Source organism: Heterocephalus glaber, unplaced genomic scaffold, assembly GCF_053883595.1.
Source record: "Heterocephalus glaber isolate CG9 unplaced genomic scaffold, H.glaber_assembly_v1.0 deba00001497, whole genome shotgun sequence".
Lineage (NCBI taxonomy): Eukaryota > Metazoa > Chordata > Mammalia > Rodentia > Bathyergidae > Heterocephalus > Heterocephalus glaber.
This window is the reverse complement of record NW_028258320.1, coordinates 49,555,557-49,581,384: the sequence shown is the minus strand read 5'-3', so window position 1 is coordinate 49,581,384 and position 25,828 is coordinate 49,555,557. Positions and strand designations below refer to the sequence as shown.

Here is a 25,828-nt window from a genome sequence, read left to right as displayed (position 1 = left end):
TCAAATCACTTGGTAAGAACTCTTTGGTAACTACTGGTTTCCCTTGGCTTATGAAATGGGGTCACTATTCGGGCCCTGATCCCTCTGAAAGTCAAAATCTGAAATAATCAAATTCTCCTTTGATACAAAATCAAATCTGTACTAGTGCTTGATTACTCTCCATCATAATCTGTCATCCATATTTTAAGGCCATATCTACAATGGAAAGAAAGTGACTTACTTGAGTCGATGCTCATCTGCATGTGAAGAAAAGAGGCCATTCTTGAATCTCTGAGTTAGTACTGACCAAGCCATGCCACAGTAATCCTGGAACAACCACACAGAAAGAGTGCAACACAAAACTGGAGACAAACTCTAACCTCCTTCATGGTTACAGCTGTTCCATTTCTAGAGTTATTTGTGGCTACTAGCTGAGACCAAGGGAAACAGAAATGACACATTCATTCACTGAACACCGTGACATATAACTCTTCATTCCTATTGCCTCTTAGTATAAACACAGCCCTAATTCGCTTCTGAGCCTCTCAGGATTCAGAGAGGGCAAAAGTTAGGAACAGCAATATCAAAAGGCAAACAGAACTTCATTCTACTCAATGTAGCACTAACGTGATCAGGGAGAACAGGTAAAACAGAATAGTTAGAAACCTATCGAGAAAAATGGAAACAAATCTCATGTAAATGGAGAGGGGAAGAAGTGCTGAAGGGACGGGAGGGGAATGGAAAGAAAAAAACAATTAGGATATATTAGGTACAGGTACAAATTCCCTATGATGTGAGCACTATGTATGGCAAATATGTACTAATTTTTAAAAAAAGGATAGAGAAAAGAAGAAAGAAACCTATCATCAGCCTGCGTGTTGTAATTCTCACCAAAAGAATCATTCCTTTCAATTTGTTTAGAAAACATTTGCTGACTGTGTAATATATGTTAGGTGCTGTCCTAGGTACCAGAAAATCAAGCAGTGAAAAAGGCAAAAAATTATTATACTTATGAAGCATACATTCTGCTGATAGGAGTCAATAAACAAATACAGAGGCACATCCTTGGGACACGAGAGAGGTCCAGGTCACAGGGATCCCCACCCCATCCAGCCCACGCCCACAGCAGCAATCCACTTAGCCTCGAGGGCGCCTGCAGGACACCCCACCCCACCCTACTCCCGCTCCTCTGGCCTCTTGGCTGTACTGCCACCTGGTTCCACACTACAGAGACACAGGGGACACCAGACCACCAGTACTGGGTAAGTTGAATCACCTCCCATCAGAACCTGGACTATCTTCAGAGGAAAGGCAGCTGGAACGTGCAGTAGAGCCTTGCTGAGTTCAACCCTACAGGAAGACAGGGAGTTTAACTTGGGACTTGCAGCCAGAAATCTGCCAGAATCTCACGGGTCTGCGACTGGCTTGCTGAGACTCATTGACTTATATTTGCACACTGCTGCCCACATTGTCTATTGTGACACCAGAGACATACCCTGAAAGAGGCCCTTCATTTTCATTTTTATTTTTTATTTCCGAAATTAGTATTACTGGTTTGTTTTATCTCTATTTTTAATTTTTTCCCTACTCTTTGCAAATTTTTGTTTTTCTCTTTTTCTTCTTTCTTTTTTCTTTTCTCTTTCCTTTCTCTCTTACACTCACACTCTTGCTGTCCCGCATTGTTCTTCATCTCCCTTTTTGTTTCTGTTCTGGCCCTAATTGAGATTTCTTCTTTATTTTTCTTTTATTCTCTTTTTCCTTCTCTAGCCTGTGTCCTCTAGCCTCACTGCTAACCTTCCCCTATCCTTCTACCTATCTATCCCTCCCTCCCTCCCCAACTCCTTCTAACTCCCCATCCCAAAGGGTAAAGTTGCTACATTGAAGAGTTTATTCACTATAAACATATGTTGGATTGGTCCTAGATTTTGATTTAATTCACACAGTTAAAGGTGATAGATTAATAACTACAACAAATTGGTATTTTCTAAGATGTACTTGATGCTATGGTGTTGCTGATTGTATCACTTGGGCTAAGGTGTTGGTATTGATCTAGTCAGTGGTCCTACCTGGTATAATGAAAATGAGATAGCCTCAGAGTCATTAGAGACTCAAAACTTAAAAGACCAGCTATATCTGGAAGACACCTCTGAGAAGCAATCATTCCATAAGGGTGCTAAATAGAAGCAACAGAGATACTTACAATAAGCAATTCTGAAGTATTAACCCAGGAATTAAACCAAGGACAGTACCAAAAACAAAAATGAGAAGACATTTAAGTAAGCCACAATCTCAGATTTCCACCCGACCAAGAGTAAACACTGGGGGAAACGAGTTGGAAAAGTCTGATAATCAACCACCTGGACACCCTGAACTGACAGCACAGGAAGTAACAAAACAGATGAATGAGGCTTTAGAAAAATTCAAAACAGAAATAATCTCCCAGATAACTACAGAGATGGTGAGCAGAGTGAAAGACATGATTAGAGGCACTAGAACAGAAACAGATTAAAAAATAAATGAGCTCAGAAACATGCTGGAAGCCATGAATGCCCAGCATAAGAAAGAAATGGAAACCATGATTGCCCAACATAAGAAAGAAATGGAATCCAAGAAACGGATTCAAACAGATATTCAGGAGATTAAAAACTCCATTGAAAGTATGCACAGTGGATTAAGGCAATCTGAAGATACAATATCAGATATAGAAGACAGGATCGTGGTTAAGGACCATGAAGACAGAGATTTCTTAAAAATAGTAAGGGACCACAAGAAATTAATCCAACAGCTGCTAGATGATGCAAAGAAGAATAACATAAGACGGATAGGAGTCCGTGAAAAAACAGGAGAAAGTAAAATTGACATAAAAAAACTGTTCACAGAAGTAATAGTAGAAAACTTCCCAGACAGAGGTGAAGAATTGGACATACAGATAAGTGAGGCATACAGAACTCCAATGAGCCACGATCAAAAAAACTACACCGAGGTCTGCCCACACCCTACCGAGGTCCCCAGTCGCGCAGAACACATGCCGAATCAGGCCACTGCAGACAGGCAGGTCCCCAGTCAGAACGCATGCCGAATCAGCCCGCTGCAGACAGGCAGGTCTCTGCACGCCCTACCGAGGTCCTGAGTCACGCAGAAGACGCCGAATCACCCCACTGAAGACAGGCAGGTCTGCCCACACACTACCGAGGTCCCCAGTCCTGCGGAACACAACGCCGAATCAGCCCGCCAAATCAGCCCGCCAAATCACCCCGCGGCAGACAGGCAGCCACCTGATTCCACACTACAAAGACGCAGAGGACAGGAGACCACCAGACCAAGGTACTGAGTCGCACTGTTCCTGGCCCAGAGGTAGGGGCTTCTGAGCCATCGTCCCACTGCTCCTGGTCCAGAGGAAGGGGCTTCCCAGTCACCATCCCTCCCACTGCTCCCAGCCCAGAGGAAAGGGTTTTTGGGCCACCTTCTGTCCCGCTGCTCCTGGCCCAGAGGAAGGGGCTTCCAGGCCATCATCCCACCCACCGCTCTCGGCCCAGAGGGAGGGGCTTCTGAGCCACCATCCCACTGCTCCTGGACCAGAGGAAGGCGTTTCCCAGCCACCATCCCTCCAGCTGCTCCCAGCCCACAGGAAAGGGCTTTTGGGTCACCATCCCTACTGCTGCTCCTGGCCCCTGTTCCACCTCTCCCAGCTCAGAGGAGGTAATCCGTGCAGGCACTAACAGCCCGCCGCCCCAGTCCAAATGAGAAAACACGTAAATAAGTCTCAAAACCAGACTTCCAGATCACCTACAGCAACCCCAAAGGGAAATGAGATGGAACACTCTGATACTCAACCACCTGGACCCACTGAACTGGCAACAAAAGGGGATCTGGAAAAAATGAAATCAGAAATAATTTCTCAGATAACAGGAGAAATTGTACCCCTAGTGCAAGACATGATTAATAAATCTAGAGAGAAGCTCAGGAACATGATGGAATCCCAACATAAGAAACAAATGGAATCCATAAAACAGATGCAAATAGATTTCCAGGACACAAAAAACTCCACTGAAAGTCTACACAGCAGAATGAGCCAATGTGAGGACAGAATTTCAGATATAGAAGATAAGATTGCAATTAGTGACCAGGAAAAGAAAAATCGCTTCAAAATTATAAGGGAACATGAGAAATCAATCCAGCACCTGCTAGATGATGCAAAAAAGAATAACATAAGACTGATTCGAGTCAATGAAGAAACAGGAGAGAGTGCAGATGACATAAAAAATCTCTTCACAGAAATAATGGCAGAAAACTTCCCAAGCAGGGGAAAAGAGCTTGACATACAGATAAGTGAGGCATATAGGACTCCAAATAGCCTTGATCAAAAAAAATCTACACATAGGCATATAATTGTTAAGATTCTAGAAACACAACAGAAGAACAAAGTTCTCCAAGCAGTCAGAGAAAAGAAACAAATCACATACAAAGGAAAGCCCATCAGAATCACAGCAAACTTCTCAACACAAACCATCAAGGCAAGAAGAGCTTGGAGTGACATATTCCAAGCCCTAAAAGAAAACAGCCTCCAACTCAGATTGATGTACCCTGCAAAACTATCTTTCAAAATGGATGGAGAAATAGGATACTTTCATGACAAAGAGCACTTTAGGAACTTCGTGAATACCAAACCAGCACTCCAAAGAATTTTACACAATATCCTAGGAAGAGACATTGAGGATCACAACCCCAGGAAGCAAAGCAGAATGAACCCATCTGGCATGACAAGAAATTAAATGTAAAGGAGGAAAACCCAACAAAAAAAAAAGTCATGGCAATGACAAGTCAATACGTTTCAGTTATAACCATCAACGTTAATGGTCTCAATTCACCAATCAAAAGAAATAGACTGGCAGAATGGGTCAAGAAGCAAAATCCAACAATATGCTGCATAAAAGAAACACACTTCATTCAAAAGGAAACTCATGGACTGAAAGTTAAAGGGTGGAAAACAATACTGCATGGGACGGGAACCCGAAAAAAAGCAGGAGTAGCTATCCTCTTGGCAGATCAAGTAGATTTCAAATCAACACTGATTAAGAGAGACGAAGAAGGACACTACATCCTTGTAAAGGGAAGAATCCAAGAGGAAGAGATGACAATCATAAATATCTATGCACCAAACACTAGTGCACCCAACTATATAAAACATATACTAACGGACATGAAAAGTCATATATGCACTAATACAATTGTAGTGGGGGACCTCAACACCCCACTGTCACAAATAGATAGATCAACTAGACTAAAAATAAGTAATGAAATACTAGAACTCAATCGAACTCTTGAACAAATGAACTTAACAGATGTTTACAGAGTCTTCCACCCCACAAAATCAGAATACACATTCTTCTCAGCTGCACATGGGTCATTCTCCAAAATAGACCACATACTCACACATACAGCATGTTTAAGTAAGTGCAAAGGAATTGAAGTTATCCCCTGTATATTATCAGACCATAGTGAGATGAAATTGGAGATCCATAGCAAAAGAAACTCAAAAAATTTCATAAACAAGTGGAAAATGAACAACATACTTTTGAATAACCAATGAGTCACAGAGGAAATTAAAGAAGAAATCAGACAGTTCCTTCAATTAAATGGCAATGACAATACAACATATCGGAATCTATGGAACACAATGAAAGCAGTCTTACGAGGGAAATTCATAGCAGTGAATACACATATTAGGAAAACAGAACAAGCCCAATTAAACAACCTGATGCTGAACCTCAAGCTTCTAGAAAAAGAAGAGCAGGACAACCCCAAAGCTCATACAAGGGAGGAAATTATAAAGATCAGAGGAGAAATCAATGCAATGGAGACTAAGAGAACAATACAAAAAATCAATGAAGCCAAGAGTTGGTTCTTCAAAAGAATCAACAAAATTGACAAACCCTTAGCCAACCTTATCAGAAAAAGGAAAGAAAAGGCCCAAATCCATGCAATTAGGAATGAAAAGGGTGAAATTACAACAGACTCAGCAGAAATCCAGAGGATCATCAATATCTACTTCCAGAACCTATATGCCAATAAGATGGAAAACACAGAAGAAATGGACAGATTCCTAGATACATATGAATTACCAAAGTTGAATGAAGAAGACCTAAGAATTCTAAACAACCCAATATCAACCAATGAAGTTGAAAACGTAATTAAAAACTTAACAACTAAGAAAAGCCTGGGCCCTGATGGCTTCACTCCTGAATTCTACAACACATTTAGAGAGGAACTGCTGCCACTACTGTTTAAACTCTTCAATGAAATTGAAAGGGAAGCAATACTCCCAAATTCATTCCTGGAAGCAAGCATCACCTTGATCCCCAAAGCAGAGAAAGACCCAACTGAAAAAGAGAACTATAGGCCAATCTCACTAATGAACATAGATGCAAAAATCCTTAATAAGATACTGGCAAACAGAATGCAGAAGATCATCAAGAAGATCATACACCCTGATCAAGTGGGATTCATCCCAGGGATGCAGGGATGGTTCAATATACACAAATCAATCAATGTAATACACTATATCAATAGAGCCAAGGACAAAAACCATATGATTGTCTCCATAGATGCAGAAAAAGCATTTGACAAAATGCAACATGCATTTATGATAAAAACCTTACAAAACATTGGAATAGATGGTCTCTACCTCAAACTGATAAAAGCCATCTATGAAAACCCAAAAGCCAATACTAAATGGTCAAAAATTGAAATCCTTCACACTCAAATCGGGAACAAGACAAGGATGTCCACTATCACCACTCTTGTTCGATATAGTTCTGGAAACATTAGCCATGGCAATTAGACAAGAGAAAGAAATAAAAGGAATAAAGATAGGTAATGAAGAAGTCAAACTGTCATTATTTGCAGATGACATGATACTCTATATAGAAGACCCCAAGAACTCCACCAAAAGTCTTCTAGACTTAATAACCAAATTCAGTCAAGTAGCTGGTTACAAGGTCAACACACAAAAATCAATAGCTTCCCTCTACACCAATGACAGACTCACTGAGAGACAAATAGGGCAAATAATTCCTTTCACGATAGCATCCAAACAACTGAAATACCTAGGAATCATCCTAATGAAAGAAATCAAAGACCTCTTCTCTGAAAACTATGGCACTCTGAAAAGAGAGATTGAAGATGATATCAGAAAGTGGACAGACATCCCCTGCTCCTGGGTAGGAAGGATTAATATAGTGAAAATGGCCATCCTTCCAAAACTGCTATATAGATTGAATGCAATCCCAATTGAGATCCCAGCAGCATACTTCATAGACCTTGAGAAAACAATCCAAAAATTCATTTGGAGCAAGAAGAGACCCAGAATAGCAAAAGCAATTCTAGGTAACAGAGACATGGCAGGGGCTATCACAATCCCCAACCTGCAACTCTACTACAAAGCTACTGTGATGAAAACAGCATGGTACTGGCAAAGAAACAGACTTGAAGACCAGTGGAACAGATTAGAAGATGCAGAAACAATTCCAGACACACTCAGCCATCTCATCTTCGACAAAGGAGCCAAACACCTTCACTGGAGGAAAGATAGCCTCTTTAATAAATGGTGCTGGAAAAATTGGGCTTCAACTTGCCAAAGACTAAAACTAGACCTATATCTCTCACCATGCACTAAACTAAATCAAAATGGATTAAAGATCTAAATATTAAAATAGAAACTCTGAACCAGTTGGAACAGAGGTTAGGTAGAACCCTTGAAGGCATCGGTGTAGGAAAAGATTTTATGAACAAAACCTCAGTTGCCCGTGAACTAGCACAAACAATCAACAAATGGGATCTCTTCTTATTAAAAAGCTTCTGCACAGCAAGAGAAACCACCAGCAGTGTGAAGAGACAACCCACAATGTGGGAAAAAATCTTCACCTGCTCTTCCTCAGACAAAGGTCTACTATCTCAAATCTGTAAAGAACTTAAAAAGATCACACCTATCAAATTTAAAGACCCAATCCAAAAATGGGCATCTGAAATGAACAGACATTTCTCAGTCAAAGAAGTAGAAATAGCAAATAAATACATGAAAAAATGTTCAACATCACTGGTCATTCGAGAGATGCAAATGAAAACAATGCTGAGTTTCCACTTCACTCCAGAAAGAATGGCTATCATGAAATCCACCAATAACAAATGCTAGAGGGGCTGTGGGGAAAGAGGAACCCTGTTCCACTGCTGGTGGGAGTGTAGACTGGTGCAACCACTGTGGAAATCAGTATGGAGATACCTCAAAGAACTAGGACTGGAAGTCCCATTTGACCCCGCTATTCCACTGCTGGGGATCTTCCCCAAAGAATTAAAAGAATCATACCACAGTGATATATGTGCACCCATGTTCATAGCAGCGCAGTTTGTAATAGCTAAAACTTGGAAACAGCCCAAATGCCCATCAACTGGTGACTGGATAAAGAAAATGTGTTTTTTTTATAAAATGGAGTACTACTCAGCCATGAAAAATGAGAAATTACAGACATTTATAGCTACATGGATGCACATTGAGGCAATACTCTTAAGTGAAAGAAATAGGACACACATGTGTAAATACCAAATAGTTTCTCTGGTGTGAGAAACTGAAAGCGTAAATAAGGACTAAATGTATAATAGGTAATGTGAAATAGGAAGAAAAGGGCCAAAGGGGAAGGAAGTGGGAGGGCTAGGGGAAAGGATAGAAGGGAATGGGATTAATATGAGAAAATGGAAAACTAGGAACAAAATCTTTGTAAACAGGGAGGACTGGAGGGGTTGAAGGGAGGGCTGGGCAAGGGTGAAAAATAAGAACCAAGAGAGACTATGTAAAGGTGCAAATTTCCAATGATGAATGTCATTATACTGTATACCTAAAATGTACCAATGATTAGAATGAATAATCGATAATGTGAAATAGGAAGAAAAGGTCCAAAGGGGTAGGGGTAGTGGGAGGGGCAGGGAAAAGGAAAGAAAGGAAAGGAAAAAATGATGAGAAATGGAAAAAATGGAAATAAAGTCTTTGTAAATAGGGAAGGGTGGAGGGCGTGAAGGGAGGGCTAGGAATGGGTAAAAAATAAGACCCAAGATGCATTATGTAAAGGTACAATTCCCAATGAGAAATGTAATTGTGTTGTATACCTACAATGTACCAATAAAAGAATTTAATACAAAAAAAAAAAACCACAACTAGAGATATAATAGTGAAGAACCCAGAAACTCAACAGAAGAACAAAATTCTACAGGCAGTTAAAGGAAAGAAACAAATCACCTACAAAGGAAAGCCCATCAGAATCACAGCAGACTTCTCAACACAAACCCTTGACTCAAGGAGAGCCTGGATATAAAGATAATTTTATATTTGTACATAGAATATCCTTGTTCTTTCACAGCTGCTTAACTGATGAATGAACCATATTTTATTTTGCTAGTCTCTTGCTGGACATTTGAGTTGTTTGCAATTGTTGGCTATTAAAACACTTCAGTGGAAATGGTATTTAGCTCAGTGGTGCCGCCGCCTGCCTTGCAAGCATAAGGTCCTGAGTTCGAGCCCCAGTACTGGAGAAAAAAAACAAAAAAACACTTCAATGAACAATTTTATACATATGTCATGTCACATGTGTGCAAATATATCCGTAAGGTACAGGTTGAACATGAAAAAGTATGCTAAGAAGTATGTGTATTCGTAGTTTGGACAGACATTTCCAAATTGCCCTTGACAGAGATTTTATCAATTCACCTTCCCACCAGTACTATAAAAGAATGTCTGTTTCCCCGTAGCTTCATCCTGTGATTTTTTTTTTCCCATTAGGAAAGTGCAAATATATCTCTATGTAGTTTTAATTTGCATTTATCTAATTATAAATACAAATGGACATTTTTCATATATATGAGCCACTTATAGCATCATTTTAGTAGCTAGATAATATTTCTATTCACAACTTATTAATTATGTTACTTTCAGTTATTTGCTATTATAAACATTGTGATGAATGCTCTTATATCACTATGCACATTCCTGAATGTTTTCCTAGAAAGCATTTCTAAATGTAAAATTACTAGGTCAAAAGGTATACAACAAATAAAACTTTATAAGGTCATTTTGAATTTTGTGTCTACTACCAGCTAACTCTACCCTCCATGAATGACATCTGCAAGTCTGAGATGCCTATCAAGCTAATAAGAAGAATATGGGCAGAGCTCCAGACTGACACAGCCACTAAGCAACTGCCGGTCTCTGGGTTGATGAATCTAACTCACAATACAGTCAGACCACTCCTATTTTGCCCCCAGCCAACCAAACTAACTCCCCTAAGACAAGTTCAAAAAGCCTACTTTACCATGTTGGATTTGATCTAGTTTATTTTTTAAATATATACAACACAACTACTTCTAAGTAACAGCTGTTTTGAAACAGATCACCCTATTTGAAAACAATGCTACTACTGTTCAAGTATTCTTGGAATTACACTGGGAAGTTGTTTTTAGAGGCAGCATCTCATTATTGTGAATATCGTCAATAGTGCCATACCCTCTGTATGACCATCAACAGACGAATGGATAAAGAAAATGTGGTACTGACACACAATGGAGTATATTCTGCCACAAAGCATAAATTTGAGGCATTTGTAGGAAAGTGTATGCACCAGAGACCATAATGTTAAGTGAAATAAATCAGACACACAAGCTTAAATATCACATAGTTTCTCTTATATGAGAAGCCCAAAACATAAATAAAGAGCAAAATAAAAGATAGATAATAGGAAATAGAGAGACAGATCTTTTGTAAATGAGAAGGGGACCAAGAGATGGAGGGAGAAGGGAGGGAGGGAAGAAGGGGATGAAAACAGAATTAAGATGTATTATATACATGTACCAACTTCCCAAGAGTTACATACTGTGAATATTTCCTATTAAAAAATACAAACTGAGGTCTGCGGACACCGTAGCAACGTCGCGAGTCGCGCCAAACACGCCGTATCAGCCCGCGCCCCGGCAGCAATCCACTGGACACCCCACCCACCCACCCACTCGCTCCTCTGTACAGCCACCAGGTTCCACACTGCAAAGACGCAGAGGACACCGGACCACCGGACCACTGCACTGGGTAAGTTGGAGTCATCTTCACCTCCCATCAGGACCGGGACTATCTTCAGGGGAAGGGCAACTGGAACCTGTAATACAACTCTGCAGAGTTCAACCCTACGGGAGGACAGGGAGCGCAACTTGAGACTTGCAGCCAGAACTCTGCCTGAATCTCATGAGTCTGTGACTAGCTTGCTGAGACTCATTGATTTATATCTACACACTGCAACCCACGTTTTCCATTGTGACAGCAGAGACATACCCTGAAAGAGGCCCTTCATCTTCATGATTATTTTTTATTCCCAAAATTCGTTTTATTATTTTGGGGTTTTTTCTCTTTTCTTTTCTTTTGCTCTTCTTATCTTTAATTTTTTTCTCTACTCTTTGCAAATATTTGTTTTTCTCTCCTTTTTTTCTTTTTTCTTTTCTCTTTCCTTTCTCTCTTACACTCACTCTCTTGCTCTCCCACATTGTTCATCTTTCCTTTTTGTCCCTCCTTTGGTCCTCATTCGGAGTTCTTCTTTATTTTCCTATTATTCTCTTTTTCCTTCTCACCTGTGTCCTCTGACCACACTGCTAACCTTCCCCTGTCCTTCTTCCCATCTATCCCTCCCTCCCCAACCCCTTCTAACTTCCCATCCCAAAGGGGAAAGTTGCTATATTGAAGAGTTTATTCACGTTATGTTGGGTTGGTCCTTGGCAAGACATCCCTTGCTCCTGGGTAGGAAGAACCAATATAGTGAAAATGGCCATACTTCCAAAACTACTATATAGATTTAATGCAATGCCGATTGAAATTCCAATAATATACTTCACCGAACTAGAGAAAATAATCCAAAAATTCATTTGGAAACAGAAGAGACCTAGAATAGCAAAAACAATTCGAAGCAACAGAGATATGGCAGGGGGTATCACAATCCCCAACTTGAAACAATACTACACAGCTACTGTGATAAAAACAGCATGGTACTGGCAAAAGAACTGACCTGAGGATCAGTGGAATAGATTAGAAGATGCAGAAACAACTCCAGACATAATCAGCCACCTCATCTTTGACAAAGGAGCCAACCACCATCACTGGAGGAAAGATAGTCTAATAAATGGTGTTGGAAATACTGGATTTCAACTTGCCAAAGATTAAAACTAGACTTATGCCTATCACCATGCACTAAACTAAGACTGAAGTGGATTAAAGATCTAAATATTAAGACAGAAACACTAAACTTGCTGGAAGATAAGTTAGGTAGAACTAGACATTGGCATAGGAAAAGACTTTATGAACAAAACCTCAGTAGCACGGGAACTAGCAGAAAGAATCAACAACTGGGATCTCATCTTATTAAAAAGCTTCTGCACTGCAAAAGAAATCACCAATAGAGTTAAGAGACAACCTACAATGTGGGAAAATAATTTTAGCAGCTTTACCTCAGACAAAAGACTACTATCTAGAATATATAAAGAGCTGAAAAAAATTAGACCTCCCAAATTCAAAGACTCAATGCAAAAATGGGCATCTGAAATGAACAGACATTGCTCAGACAAAGAAATAAAAGCAGCAAATAAATATATGAAAAAATGTTCAACATCACTGGTCATTCGAGAGATGCAGATGAAAACAACACTGAGATTCCGCCTCACCCCAGAAAGAATGACTGCTATCAAGAAATCAACCAATAACAAATACTGTTGGGGGTGTGGGGAGAAAAGAACCCTTCTCCATTGTTGGTGGGAGTGTAGACTAGTGCAACCACTGTGGAAATCAGTATGGAGATACATTAAAGAACTAGAATTGGAAGTCCCATTTGACCCAGCTATTCCCCTGTTGGGAATCTTCCCAAAAGAATTAAAAGAATCATACCACAGTGATATATGTGCACCCATGTTCATAGCAGTGCAGTTTGTAATAGCTAAAACTTGGAAACAGCCCAAGTGCCCATCAACTGGAAACTGGATAAAGAAGATGTGGTTTTTTTATAAAATGGAGTACTACTCAACCATAAAGAACCAGAAACTAGAGTCATTTATAGCTAAATGGATGCATATAGAGGCCATACTCTTAAGTGAAATAAATAGGTCACACATGTGTAAATACCGAATAGTTTCTCTAGTGTGAGAAACTGAAAGTGTAAATAAGGGTTAAAATGATTAAAATGAATAATTGATAATTTGAAATAGGAAGAAAGGTCCAAAGGGGTAAGGGTGGTGGGAGGGGAAAGGGGAAAGGAAAGAAGGGAAAGGAAAAATTATGAGAAAAGAAAAAAAAATGGAAATGAAGTCTATGTAAATAGGGAAGGATGGAGGGGGTGAAGGGCGCACAGGTAATGGGGAAAAAATAAGAATCGAGATACATCATGTACAGAGGAGGCTCCCCACCTCCATCCCAGGCTCCTCGGGCAGTGAAGCTCAGCCGGTCCCAGCACCCGGAAGGAAGCTCCCCCGCTGCCATCCCAGGCTCCTAGGGCAGTGAAGCTCAGCTGGTCCCAGCACCCATAAGGAAGCTCCCCACCTCCATCCCAGGCTCCTAGGGCAGTGAAGCTCAGCCAGTCCCAGCACCTGGAAGGAAGCTCCCCTGCTGCCATCCCAGGCTCCTAGGGCCAAGAAGGTGAGCTGGTCCCAGCACCCGGAAGGAAGCTCCCCGCCTCCATCCCAGGCTCCTAGGGCAGTGAAGCTCAGCCGATCCCAGCACAAAGCTCCCCTGCTGCCATCCCAGGCTCCTAGGGCCAAGAAGTTGAGCCGGTCCCAGCACCCGGAAGGAAGCTCCCCTGCCTCCATCCCAGGCTCCTAGGGCCAAGAAGGTGAGCCGGTCCGAGCACCCAGAAGGAAGCTCCCTGCCTCCATCCCAGGCTCCTAGAGCAGTGAAGCTCAGCCAGTCCCAGCACCTGGAAGGAAGCCTCCCTGCTGCCATCCCAGGCTCCTAGGGCAGTGAAGCTCAGCCAGTCCCAGCACCTGGAAGGAAGCTCCCCTGCTGCCATCCCAGGCTCCTAGGGCCAAGAAGGTGAGCTGGTCCCAGCACCTGGAAGGAAGCTCCCCCGCCTCCATCCCAGGCTCCTAGGGCAGTGAAACTCAACCGGTCCCAGCACAAAGCTCCCCTGCTGCCATCCCAGGCTCCTAGGGCCAAGAAGGTGAGCTGGTCCCAGCACCCGGAAGGAAGCTCCCCGCCTCCATCCCAGGCTCCTAGGGCAGAGAAGCTCAGCCGGTCCCAGCACCCAGAAGGAAGCTCCCGCCTCCAACCCAGGCTCCTAGGGCAGTGAAGCTCAGCGGGTCCCAGCATCCGGAAGGAAGCTCCCCTGCTGCCATACCAAGCTCCTAGGGCACAGAAGTTGAGCCGCGTGGGCACCAGAAGCACCGCACCCCCCCCACATAAATGAGAAGAGACATAAATAAGCCTCAAAAACAGACTTCCAGATCACCTACAGCAACCCCAAAGGGAAACGAGATGGAACACTCTGATATTCAACCACCTGGACTCTCTGAACTGGCAACAAAAGAGGATCTGGGAAAAATGAAATCAGAAATAATTACTCAGATAACAGCAAAGATTTTGCTCATGGTGCAAGACATGATTAATAAATCTAGAGAGGACACAGATAAAAAAAATAGAGGATCTGAGGAACATAATGGAATCCCAACATAGGAAACAAATGGAATCCATAAACCAGAAACAAACAGATTTCCAAGAGATTAAAAACTCCATCGAAAGTCTGTGCAGCAGAATGAACCAATGTGAGGATACAATTTCACATACAGAAGATAAGATTGCAATTAGTGAGGAGGAAAAGAAAAATTGCTTTAAAATTGTAAGGGAACATGAGAAATCAATCCAGCAGCTGCTAGACGATGCAAAGAAGAATAACATAAGACTGATTGGAGTCAATGAAGAAACAGGAGAGAGTGCAGATGACATAAAAAAAACTCTTCACAGAAGTGATGGCAGAAAACTTCCCAAGGAGGGGAAAAGAACTTGACATACAAATAAGTGAGGCATATAGGACTCCAGCTAACCTTGATCAAAAAAATCTACACATAGGCATATAGTAGTTAGGATTCTAGAAATCCAATAGAAGAATAAAATTCTACAAGCAGTGAGAGAAAAGAAACAAATCACATACAAGGGGGCCAGGGATTTAGCCCAGTGGTTCCGTTGCATGCCTCGCAAGCGCCAAGGACCCGAGTTCGATCCCCGGTACCAAAAAAAACAAAAAAAAAACAACATACAAAGGACAGCCCATCAGAATCACAGCAGACTTCTCAATGCAATCCCTCAAGGCAAGAAGAGCTTTGACTGATGTATTTCAAGCCCTAAAGGAAAACAGCCTCCAACCCAGATTGATGTACCCTGCAAAACTATCTTTCAAAATTGATGGAGAAATAAGATGCTTTCATGATAAAGAGCACATCAGGAATTTCATGAATACCAAACCGGCACTCTAAAAAATTTTAGACAATACCCTAGGAAAAGACAATGAGGATCACAACCCCAGGAAAACCAGCAGAATGAATCCATTGGGCATGACAAATTAAACGCAAAGGGGGAGAATCCAACAAAAAGAAAAAGTCATGACAAGACTTTTAAAACTTTTGACTTCATCTCCCTAATGAGTGTATAATTCAATCTTATTATTGTACTGATTAGTATTTTTCTGATTCTAGAATTGCACACCATTCCTTGTGCTATACTGGTTATTTATCATCTTCTTATGTCTACATTTTAATTGGGTTGTCTATTAATGAGCTCTAAGAATTCTTTATATATTCTAGTCATAGGTTATATGCATTGTAAATATGGTCTGTTTAAGGACTACTTTTCATTTTAATGATGTCATTTAAAGTTCTAAATTTTGATGGAATCTCATAAATTTTTTTTCTTTTATACATCATGGTTTTTGTATCCTAGGTAGTTCTTGCCTACCCTGAATTCATGAATATTTTCCCTTATAATTTCTTCTTAAAGTTTTACACTTTTAGGCTTTCGTATTTAGGTTCATAGATCCCTTCAAGTTATTTTCATGTATGGAAAAAAAGGGTTGAGGTTAATTTTTTATATACGGATACCAGGTGTTCTAGTGCCGTTTGCTGAAAACACTATCTCTTCCTCGGCTCTTGAATTGAGTTTATATTCTATAAAATGCTAATGTTAAATAATCTTTCAAAACTCAGTGGACCATATATGTGTGTTCCTATTTCTAGATTCTCTGTTTTATTCAAATGATCTATATGTCTTTCCTTATACCAACACTGCCTTGACTACTGTAGCTTTAGAAGAACTCTTAAAATTGGGTGCTAAACGTCTTCCAACACTGCTTTTGTTTTTGTTTTTGGCTTTTCTAGGTCCTTTGTACTCCTACATAACTTTAAAATTTCAATATCTAGTTCTTCATTTATAGCAAGTACACACAGACCTGAATTTTTATATATACCTTGTGTTTTCTAATCCTGCTAAATTCAAGTCCAAGTTCTAGGGGCTCCTAGAGATTTCTTAGTATTTTCTCTGTAGATGATCATTTCATCTACATATAAAGATTTTGCTTCTGCCGTGCCAATCCTATCCTAGTTGTGTCATTTTATTGCCAGACTATTTTGGTTTAGACCCCTGTTTCAAAGTCTAATGGACAGATGAAGAGTAGGCACATATGCCTTTTTTCCCCACTTTAGGGAGAAAGCATTGTATCGTCTCCATTCATAGAAGGAGTTTTTGTTGAAAGTATGGAGTACATGTCTTTGATCTGTTGAGAAGGTTCTGTTCTACTTGTAGTCTCCGGGTAGCTTTTACCATGAACAGCTGTAGAATTTAGTCCAATACTCTTTCTCCAACTAGTGACAGGATCATATGGCTTTCTCCTTTCCTCTGTTAAAATGACGACTTTTGGGGGTGGATCTTCCAATGCTGAACCAACACTGCCATCCCTATAACAAAACCACTTTCTACATACTGCCAGATCTGACTTGTTTGTTTTGTTAAACAAATTTCTATCTATGTTCATACTTTTTTCTTCTATTATCTTTATCCAGTTTTAGGATTAGCCCAATGTTGAGTTCCTAAAATGAGGGGAGAAGTGTTCCTTCTTTTTTCTGCTTTAATTGTTTGATATAATTTATCAGTTAAAATGTTTATTAGCCTGCTGTTGTCATATAGGTAGGTTTTCAAGATAGGAATATACTTTCTTTAATAGGTCTTATTTAAATTTTATATTTCCTCCAGAGTTAGTTTCATTAATTTGTCTTCTAAGTTACTTCTTAGAAGTTGTCAAATTTACTTTAAAAAAGATTTTTGTAATATGCTTTCTATATCCTTTTAAATTCTGTAAAATCTGTGATAATGTCTCCTAGATCTTAATATTGTAATTTAAAAAAATGTATAACTGATATTGTGTAACAGGAAGAAAAGGTCTAAAAGAGCAGGGGAATTGGGAGGGGTAGGGGAAGGGAAAAAAGGGAAAGGAAAAAATATGAGAAGAGGAAAAAAATGGAAACAAGGTCTTTGCAAATAGGGAAGGGTGGAAGGGGTGAAGGGAGGGCAAGGGAAGGGGAAAAAAAATAAGAACCAAGAGACTCATGTAATGGTACAAGATCCCAATGATGAATGTAACTGTATTGTATACCTAAAATGTACCAATAAAGTTAATGGGGAAAAAAAAAAAGATACATCATGTACAGGTACAAGCACCCAATGATAAATGTAAACGTATTGTATACCTAAAATGTACCAATAAAAGAACCGAATAAAAAATAAAATAAACAAATACACACACACATATACGAATACACATGTAAGTATGTAAGATGACATAAATGCTCAGCAGAAAAATAAAGCAAGAAAGGCCAATAGGTAATACGGGAGGACTGTAATTTTGGATAGGGTGGCCAGGGGAGGTGGGAAGATGACATTTGAGTCAGAGTAATAAATAATCAAGAAAACAAAATCATCTCTTTTTCCTTAAGAAGGTAACTTAAGTTACTAACAACTTGGTTATGGAATAACTTGAGCCCTTTGGTATTCAAGGGAATAGAATTTAAATGAATTTTGAGATAAAATAAAAACTCAGGTAGATCCTGGACATCCAAGAACCCCTGGGCTCTGGAAAGGAAAGGGAATAAGAAGGTATTCTTGGAAGCTGGAGAGGAAAGAGCAATATAAACTAGATGTTCCACAATATTTCTTGGGGACTGCCTTTTAGGGATAGAATAGCAAACATTGTAACATTCTGCTAAAGTTTTTTTTTAACGAAGAAAACCCTAGAGAATTATGAGAAAACAAAAAGGAAAGAATATGGGCCAAGGATTTAGCTCAGTGGTTCTGGCGCCTGCCTTGCAAGCACAAGGTCCCAAGTTCAATCCCCGGTACCAAAAAAAAAAAAAGAAAAGAAAAGAATAAAAATACAAGAGGGCAGATTCTTTCCATATATTTATCTAATGGCAGATACAGGTCAAGAGTTATACAAAAAGTAAGAGATGGGGCCGGGGATTTGCTCAGTGGTTCCTCCACCTGCCTCGCAAGCACAAGGTCCGGAGTTCTATCCCCAGTACCAAAAAAAAAAAAGTAAGAGATGACTACTATAGTTTGGATTTTAAATGTCTGCCAAAGGCCTATGTAATAAAGGGTTGTTCATTGTCACGGTTTATATCTAGATGTCCCCCAAAACCTCATGCACTCCTGGGTGGGGTTTTGGGAAGGTGACTGGATTATGGCGGCTTATAGGTAACTTGTTGTTAGGAGGTGGGGTCTGGTCAGAAGAGGGAGGTTACTGGAGGGCTGCCCTGAAAGGGTTTATCTCCTCTCCAGCTCCTCCCTTTACTTTCTGCTTTCTGGTTGCCACACCATGAGCAGCTCTCCTCTCCCCAGGACCTTTCACTATGCCTTCTTGCCTTGGAGCCAGTCTACTATGGACTAAAACTGTAAGCCAAAATAAACTTCTCCTCTCTTTAAATTGCAGGTATTGGGTATTTTATCCCAGCAATGAGAAAAATGACCAAGACAGTCCCCAAAGTGGCGATATCAGCAGGTAGTGGAGCTTTTGGCAGGGAGGTCTAGTGGGAAGTATGGGCACACCCTTGAAGGGGCCTGTGGAATCCCAGCTCCCTCCTCACTCTTTGCTCTCTGGCTCATGATGTAAATGGTTTTGCTCCAACACTCATTCCCACAAGATGTGCTACCTCACCATAGCCCCAAAGCAAAGGGGACAACTGATCATGGACTATGACCTGTCATCCAAAATAAAATAAACTGACTAGCTCAGATGTTTTGTTGTAGTGACACAAAGTTGACTAATACAGACTTTAAAGCAGAAGCTACAGGAGGACGGCTATACTTTTACTTGTCTAGGTAACTAATTATTTAAGCCCATAAAATGCTTAAGTTCTATATATGTACAAAGTGAATTTTTAGTCCTGTTTTAAATTTAAATAATACTTTTACTATCATTGTTTTTCACAACATCTAATATTCTAAGTGACTCCACACCACTCTGGTCACTTACTACCTCAAACCAAGAGAAAGAAAATGGATTTGTCCACCAGGATGACATCATCACCAAAAGCACATGGTAACTGAGATATCCAGCAAAAGAAAAAATAAATGAGACGATACTTTTAAGCCACAAACATTAAACGAGACTTGGAAAGTCAGGAGTAAAAACCATTAGCTACCACATCAACTTTACACCTGGGTAATATGACAACCATGAAAATCTAAACTTAATTAGAAGGCAGTTTAGCATAGCAGGTTCCTGAACTTTTTTTGTTTGCTTGTTTGAGACAGGGTCTTACTATATAGTTCAGGCTGGCCTTGAACTTGCTATGTAGCCCAGGCTGGCCTCAAACTCATGGCAATCTTCCTGCCTCAGCCTCCCAAGTGCTGGGATTACAGATGTGCACCACCACGTCTAGATTCCTTAACTTTTCTGAATCCACTTTCTCCTCTGCAAAATGAGGGCTCATATGGCCCCTGCAAAGAATCAAGTGAGCTCATGCATGCAAAGCCCTCTGCATAATGCCTAGCACAAAGTTCGGCATCCAATAAATGGTTGCTGCCAGTTGAATCATCTTTGTCATTAATGATTTACCTGAGCAGCCTTGGCAAATGTTGGCCCATGGTAACGGCCACCTATGCGCAACACATCTTCTGTACAGTAAAAGAACTCTGAGAAGCCATAGAACTCGCTGTTGTTATAGTCAATTGGTGATTGGTAAATGCCATTCAGTGAAGCCTGGCTGGTGTTGGAGCGAGCAAGCAGAGGGCTCAGCATCAGCCCACAAGTTGCCCAGTCTCCCTTTCCTCGGATATGCAGGACCTGGCTGTTTCTCTCCATCACATCTGTCAGTCCCACAGGCAGGCAGGGGTCCAGAAACGGATTGTCAGGACTCAAGCCTGTCTTCTGGCCCAGCAATCTGTCACAATGACAAAAACAAAACATGAGACTAATGAATTCAATCTCATGAAAACATACAATGTGTTTCACAGATACCTTGTTGTTTTCATAACATCCCTAGAAACATGGGTAGAATGGAGTATTACAAGGCAGGGGCATCATATGTATTAATTAAACTTACAAAAGAGAGGGGGAGTGGGAGAAGGGGGAAGGGAGAGAGGAAGAAAGAGAGGCCAGTGATCAGTTTTATTCAACCCTATTGTCAATATGTCCATTTCCCAGTGTATAGTGAAACTGGAGATGTGAATTGGCTATTCTCCATCTGGACTTCATTCCTACATGTCTCTTAAAAATATAAGGTTATCACCATGCTGAGTGTCATGCTTATGTTTAAAAATACAACTGCAGGGCCGGGGATTTAGCTCAGTGGTTCCACTGCCTGCAAGGTCCCGAGTTCCATCCCCAGTACAAAAAAAATATATATATATATATATATAAACTGCAGGCTGGGCATGGTGGCACATGCCTGTAATCCCAGCACTAAGGAGGCTAATGTAGGAGGATCATGCGTTCAAGGGCAGCCTGGGCTACATAGTGAGTTCAAGGCCAATCTGAACTACACAATGAGACCCTGTCTCAAAAAAATACAAGTGCAAATGGGCTGGGGACTTAGCTCAGTGGTTTAGCTGCCTGCTGCGCATGCACAAGGACCCGAGTTTGATCCCCGGTACCAAAAAAACAAAACAAACAAACAAAAAAAAAATACAAGTGCAAGAAGACAAAATGGGAAGGGATAGAGGAGGGGACCATAGCATTAGCACAGTGGTGATGCCTGGCTTTGAATGACCAGTACTGAGGCAGAACAGGTGGAGCACCAGCTCCAGGGAGTGACCTGCAAAGGTGGGAGCCTCTAAGTAGACAGAGGAATGGCACTTGATTCCTGCCATGGTCATCATACAGTTCTAGTTCATTAGTCTATTTGTCTAGCAACTGTGTTCTCATTCCCAGAGATTAATATGCAGGATGGAAATTACATGGAGATAAATAAATTTTCCAGTTGAATTTAATTATTCATCAGGTCCTAAACAAACAGATGTGGAAGAGTGGGCTTCCTATGATGAAAATGCACCTGCAAGTGTGAAGACAAACTGAAGGAGGCAATGGGAAGGTGGCAATGCAACAGAATGCTTTTGAACAACTAGAATCTGACTATTTCAAGGACATGTCACCAACCATAAGGAAAACTCAGAAAATTCTTATTAAGATAAAACCATTAAGTTATGGTACCCCATGAGCCATAGGTCTCTAGTAATTTGGCAGCTACAAAAGAGATAGCCTTTAACCCTCAAACCCCTGAAGCAAGTGACTTAGGCACTGGACAGAAAATACCAATGCATGGAAAGAAGATGCAGCCTCATAAGAAATTCTGAGGCATCAGAGAGCACTACACAGAAAAGCAGAAGCAGTACAGCAAAGAAAGAAAATGGAAAAGGGAAGAGCACTATGATTGTCACAACCCAGCAGTATTTGTAAGGATTCAGGAGTCCTTTACAGAAAACGCACTGCTTGATGTTAGTGCTATCACAATCATCCAGGACACCAGGATTCTCTCTCATTGAACTCTTAGTGATTAGACTTATGTGACAATTAAAAAGACTTATATGGTAATTGTTTTCTCCAACATGCTCTAAAGATAATTGATTCCTATGGAGAAATTATTACAAATGGGATACACTAATACCTCTTCAAGCTAGTGTTTCTAGCTACATAAATAAATGTAAATAGTTTTGTAGTGGAAAATAACTGTTGTCCATTATGCTTTCCTTCAATATGCATAATGATAAGTAATTTCAAATAAACAAAAACAACCATCTCACAATTGTGATTATGGTCCAATTAATTCATCAGGTATTCTAGTGAAAAATCAGTGATTTGTCCAATGCTGGAGGTAAAACTGGCTATTTTGGACTGGATAAATTTATTTTAAAAGTTGACTTTAACTACAAATGTTTTATTTTTTATGCATACTGCAGAAGCTAATCTCACATAAGATGAATTACTCCACTGTAAGTCAATAAAAATGTTTTGAGCATAAGCATGTAACAGAAATTAGGAGCTACATTCTACTGCATGTTATAAACATTTAATTAGCCTCACTATCACTGTGATGCCATGCCTGTCTGTGGGACACAGGGACGAATCACAATAAGCCACTGTACCTTTCCATGAGTCCTAATAACAGACAGCAGAAAGTACCCTCACCCAAGTCATCTCTCCCTAAGAGAAATGCTGTCCCATTGACAGGGGTGGCCAGAAAGGAGGAAGCAAGGACTTATCTACCTTAGGAGAACACGAATATTCCTCCTAATATGTGAAGCCTAATGACATTCTATTTTATAAACTTGATCTTTTGTCAAATGTACCTGTTTTTGTTAAATGTTTCATTCAGCACAAGATCTTCATAGCGCTGCCGGGCAAAATTGCCTCCAAAACCCAGAAAGGTTGTGACATAAACCCTGTACACGTGTTCAGTGTGTTGTACATCACAGCCCAGGTTGAATTCAGCCAGTAGGGTCTTGGCAGCTTCTTCCTGACGTTAAAGACAAAAGAGAATTTTAGTTAGAGTTGATTTCTAGAAAGCTATGACATTGCCAATATACCAGGCCTCATTTTCTATAATTACTCTTTCAAATGTCTACAGGCTGGGTGTGGTGGTGCACGCCTGTAATCCCAGCACTTGGGAAGGCTGAGGCAAGAGGACTGCCATGAGTTTGAGGCAAGCCTGGGCTACATAGTGAGGACAAGGCCAGCATGAACTACATAGTGAGACCCTGCCTTAAAAACAAAAATGTCTTGGGGCTGGCGATTTAGCTCAGTGGTTCCAGCGCCTGCCTTGCAAGCACAAGGTCCCGAGTTCGATCCCCGGTACAAAAAAAAAAGTCTTACTTTCATCCTTTCATGCTCATACCACTGCTTTAGACAAAGACAGAAAATGACAAGACTGCACCAAAATGTACAAATTAAAGGCCAGGTTGAAAGACTAAATACCAAATTACAGGCTCAAACACGATCTTTGGTTATAAGAGTAGAATTATTATAGTTGACATCATTTTCTCTGTAGTTTCCAACTCTCCACAATAGGAATGTGCTATTTTCTTTCTCAATACCAGGAACTGAATTCAGAACCTTGTGCTAAAATAAACCCAGGCAGGTGGGGTGCCACTGAGCTACATCCCTGGCCCTGGAATGTGCTATTTTCATAATTAGGGGAAAAAAATCTTTTAATAAAAAAGAAATTTGGGAGATTATCATGAGATCCATTTTATAACTTTTTCTAAACCTTATCTAAGAATTCCTAATATTTCTTATGACAGATTTGAGCATTGCGAAAGTTCAATTTTATTTTACCTCCAATGAAAAAGTACTTTTTTTTTCTTTCCTTTTTGTTGAATCTCTAGTGTAGAAGGCAAATAAATCATACTCCTCAGCTCACACCACACTGTCATAGCAAAGTCTTTCTTTTATTTATTTATTCCCATTTATTCTCATATCCACATCTATACCTTGTCCCTGCCACAGGCAACCATTCTAGTACGCTTAATGAGTAATTGTTATGTGTATTATAGTAAAATGGAAATTTTTGCTTTTTAATTTATGAAAATGCTATTAAACCCATTAACTCTACTTCTAGGTATACATCCAAGAGATGGGAAAATTTATGTCTACACAAAAATGTGTATGTCAAAGTTCACAGCAGTATTATTCATAATAGCCAAAATGTGGAAGTGATTCAAATGTATACATCAAATGGTGAACGGATAAATGAAATACGGCATGGTCACCCGATGGAATGTTATTCACCCATAAAAAGCAATCAAGTACTGATACATGCTACAACATAGATGAAACTTAGAAACACCTTTCTAAGTAACAGGGAGATACAAATGGATATACTGTATGATTTCATTTATATGAAAAACTCAAAACAGGTAGATCTCTGGGAGACAGAAAGTAGATTTGTGGTTGTCAAGGGTGGGGAAGAGTGGAGAATAGGAATTAACTGTTAAGGAATATGGGGTTTCTTCTTGAAGTAATGAAAATGTCCTGGAATTCAAAGGTGATGGTAGCACAACTTTGCGAATGGTACAAAAAATACATTAAGCATTTAGGGATTATTTAAATTTTTTTAAATGCTTTATATGTCTCACTACTTCTTTCCTTTTTCATTAAGCAAAAGATCCATCTATAAGAGTCATATGTATACATATAATTTCTTGCTTGCAAGTATACTTTCTATAGCAGTTACTTTCTAAATTGCACAAAAAGTTATTTAAGAATTTACACCCCAGTGCCACTTGTCACCTATTTCTTAAAATCAGAACTATACCTTTATTTACCTATTGAATATGTACTAACAAGTAGAGACTAAAATGTCTCACGACCAAGGTAGTTCCCAAAATCTTCAACCCTACCATGGAGATCTCTGCTGATTGCCAAAATCATATTTCCAACAGTTCCATGGAAATTCTTATATAAACATTCTTCAGCTATCTCACATTCAACATACCCAAAAATGAACTCACTTGTTTTAAGACTTTAGAGCTAGGAGACCAGATAGATGCTTTCACTCAAACCTCTAAGGACTTTATTGTTTGCTTAGCATCAACTCTGCCCTTTCTCCTGTGTCTTCTCTCAGCAACTGAGTTCCTTACCCGCCTAGTTCTCCTTCCTGGACCCTTAGCATCACTGGCCATCCCTTCCGCCATACTAATATTACCACAACCTGTCATCCAATTACAATTACATTGGTTTTTCACTCCAAAACATTTCTTGAAATCTGTCCCCTCTTTTCCATTTCCACTTACATTGTCTAGTTCAACTTCTTAACACTTCTCATTCAAGACTCCTTCATCTACATTTCTTTCTCCTACTTATACCAAAATTATTTTCCTAAAAAGCATCAGAACATAGCCAACAAGGTCACAAAACTCAGAGATGGGAAGGACCTTCAGAGTTTTTTTTATGATGGAACTGAAGCATATAAATGCCCTACTCAAACCCTTTGCTGGTTCCCCATTATCTACAGAAATTAAAAAAAACAAGCTCCATGGGATAATACTCAAGACTCCTCATAAATGTATCTCTACTTATCTTCCTATTACCACACCTAAAAACCTTATACTGCAGTGGACTATTCATCATTGCTTCGCGTTCTGGGTTCTTTGCTGCTTCCTCCATGCCTTTGTGCATACTGTTCCATCCATACAGATAATCTTCTCTCACTATGCAAAAGCCTAGTATCATCAAAGCCCAGGTAAATACTTAACCTTTCATGAGATCAAAGGCTCCTATGCAAGCCTTTGCAAATGAAGCTGACCTTGCCA

The 25,828-nt window shown here is 40.1% G+C and overlaps 1 protein-coding gene and 1 pseudogene across 2 annotated transcripts in view; one reads left to right on the top strand and one right to left on the bottom strand.

Moving 5' to 3' along the window:
* The window catches only part of Entpd7 (ectonucleoside triphosphate diphosphohydrolase 7), a 61,770-nt gene that overhangs the window by 5,131 nt on the left and 30,811 nt on the right, over nucleotides 1-25,828 (bottom strand). For both annotated transcript variants that reach the window (XM_087185112.1, XM_087185113.1), the window contains 3 exons: nucleotides 22,868-23,034; nucleotides 20,139-20,463; nucleotides 221-306 (listed from right to left, as the gene is read on the bottom strand). In XM_087185112.1, coding sequence (XP_087041238.1) covers nucleotides 221-306; nucleotides 20,139-20,463; nucleotides 22,868-23,034 — 578 coding nt within the window. The remainder of the gene's footprint in view (nucleotides 1-220; nucleotides 307-20,138; nucleotides 20,464-22,867; nucleotides 23,035-25,828) is intronic.
* Nucleotides 20,570-21,951, top strand: LOC106008840 (receptor-binding cancer antigen expressed on SiSo cells pseudogene; annotated as a pseudogene).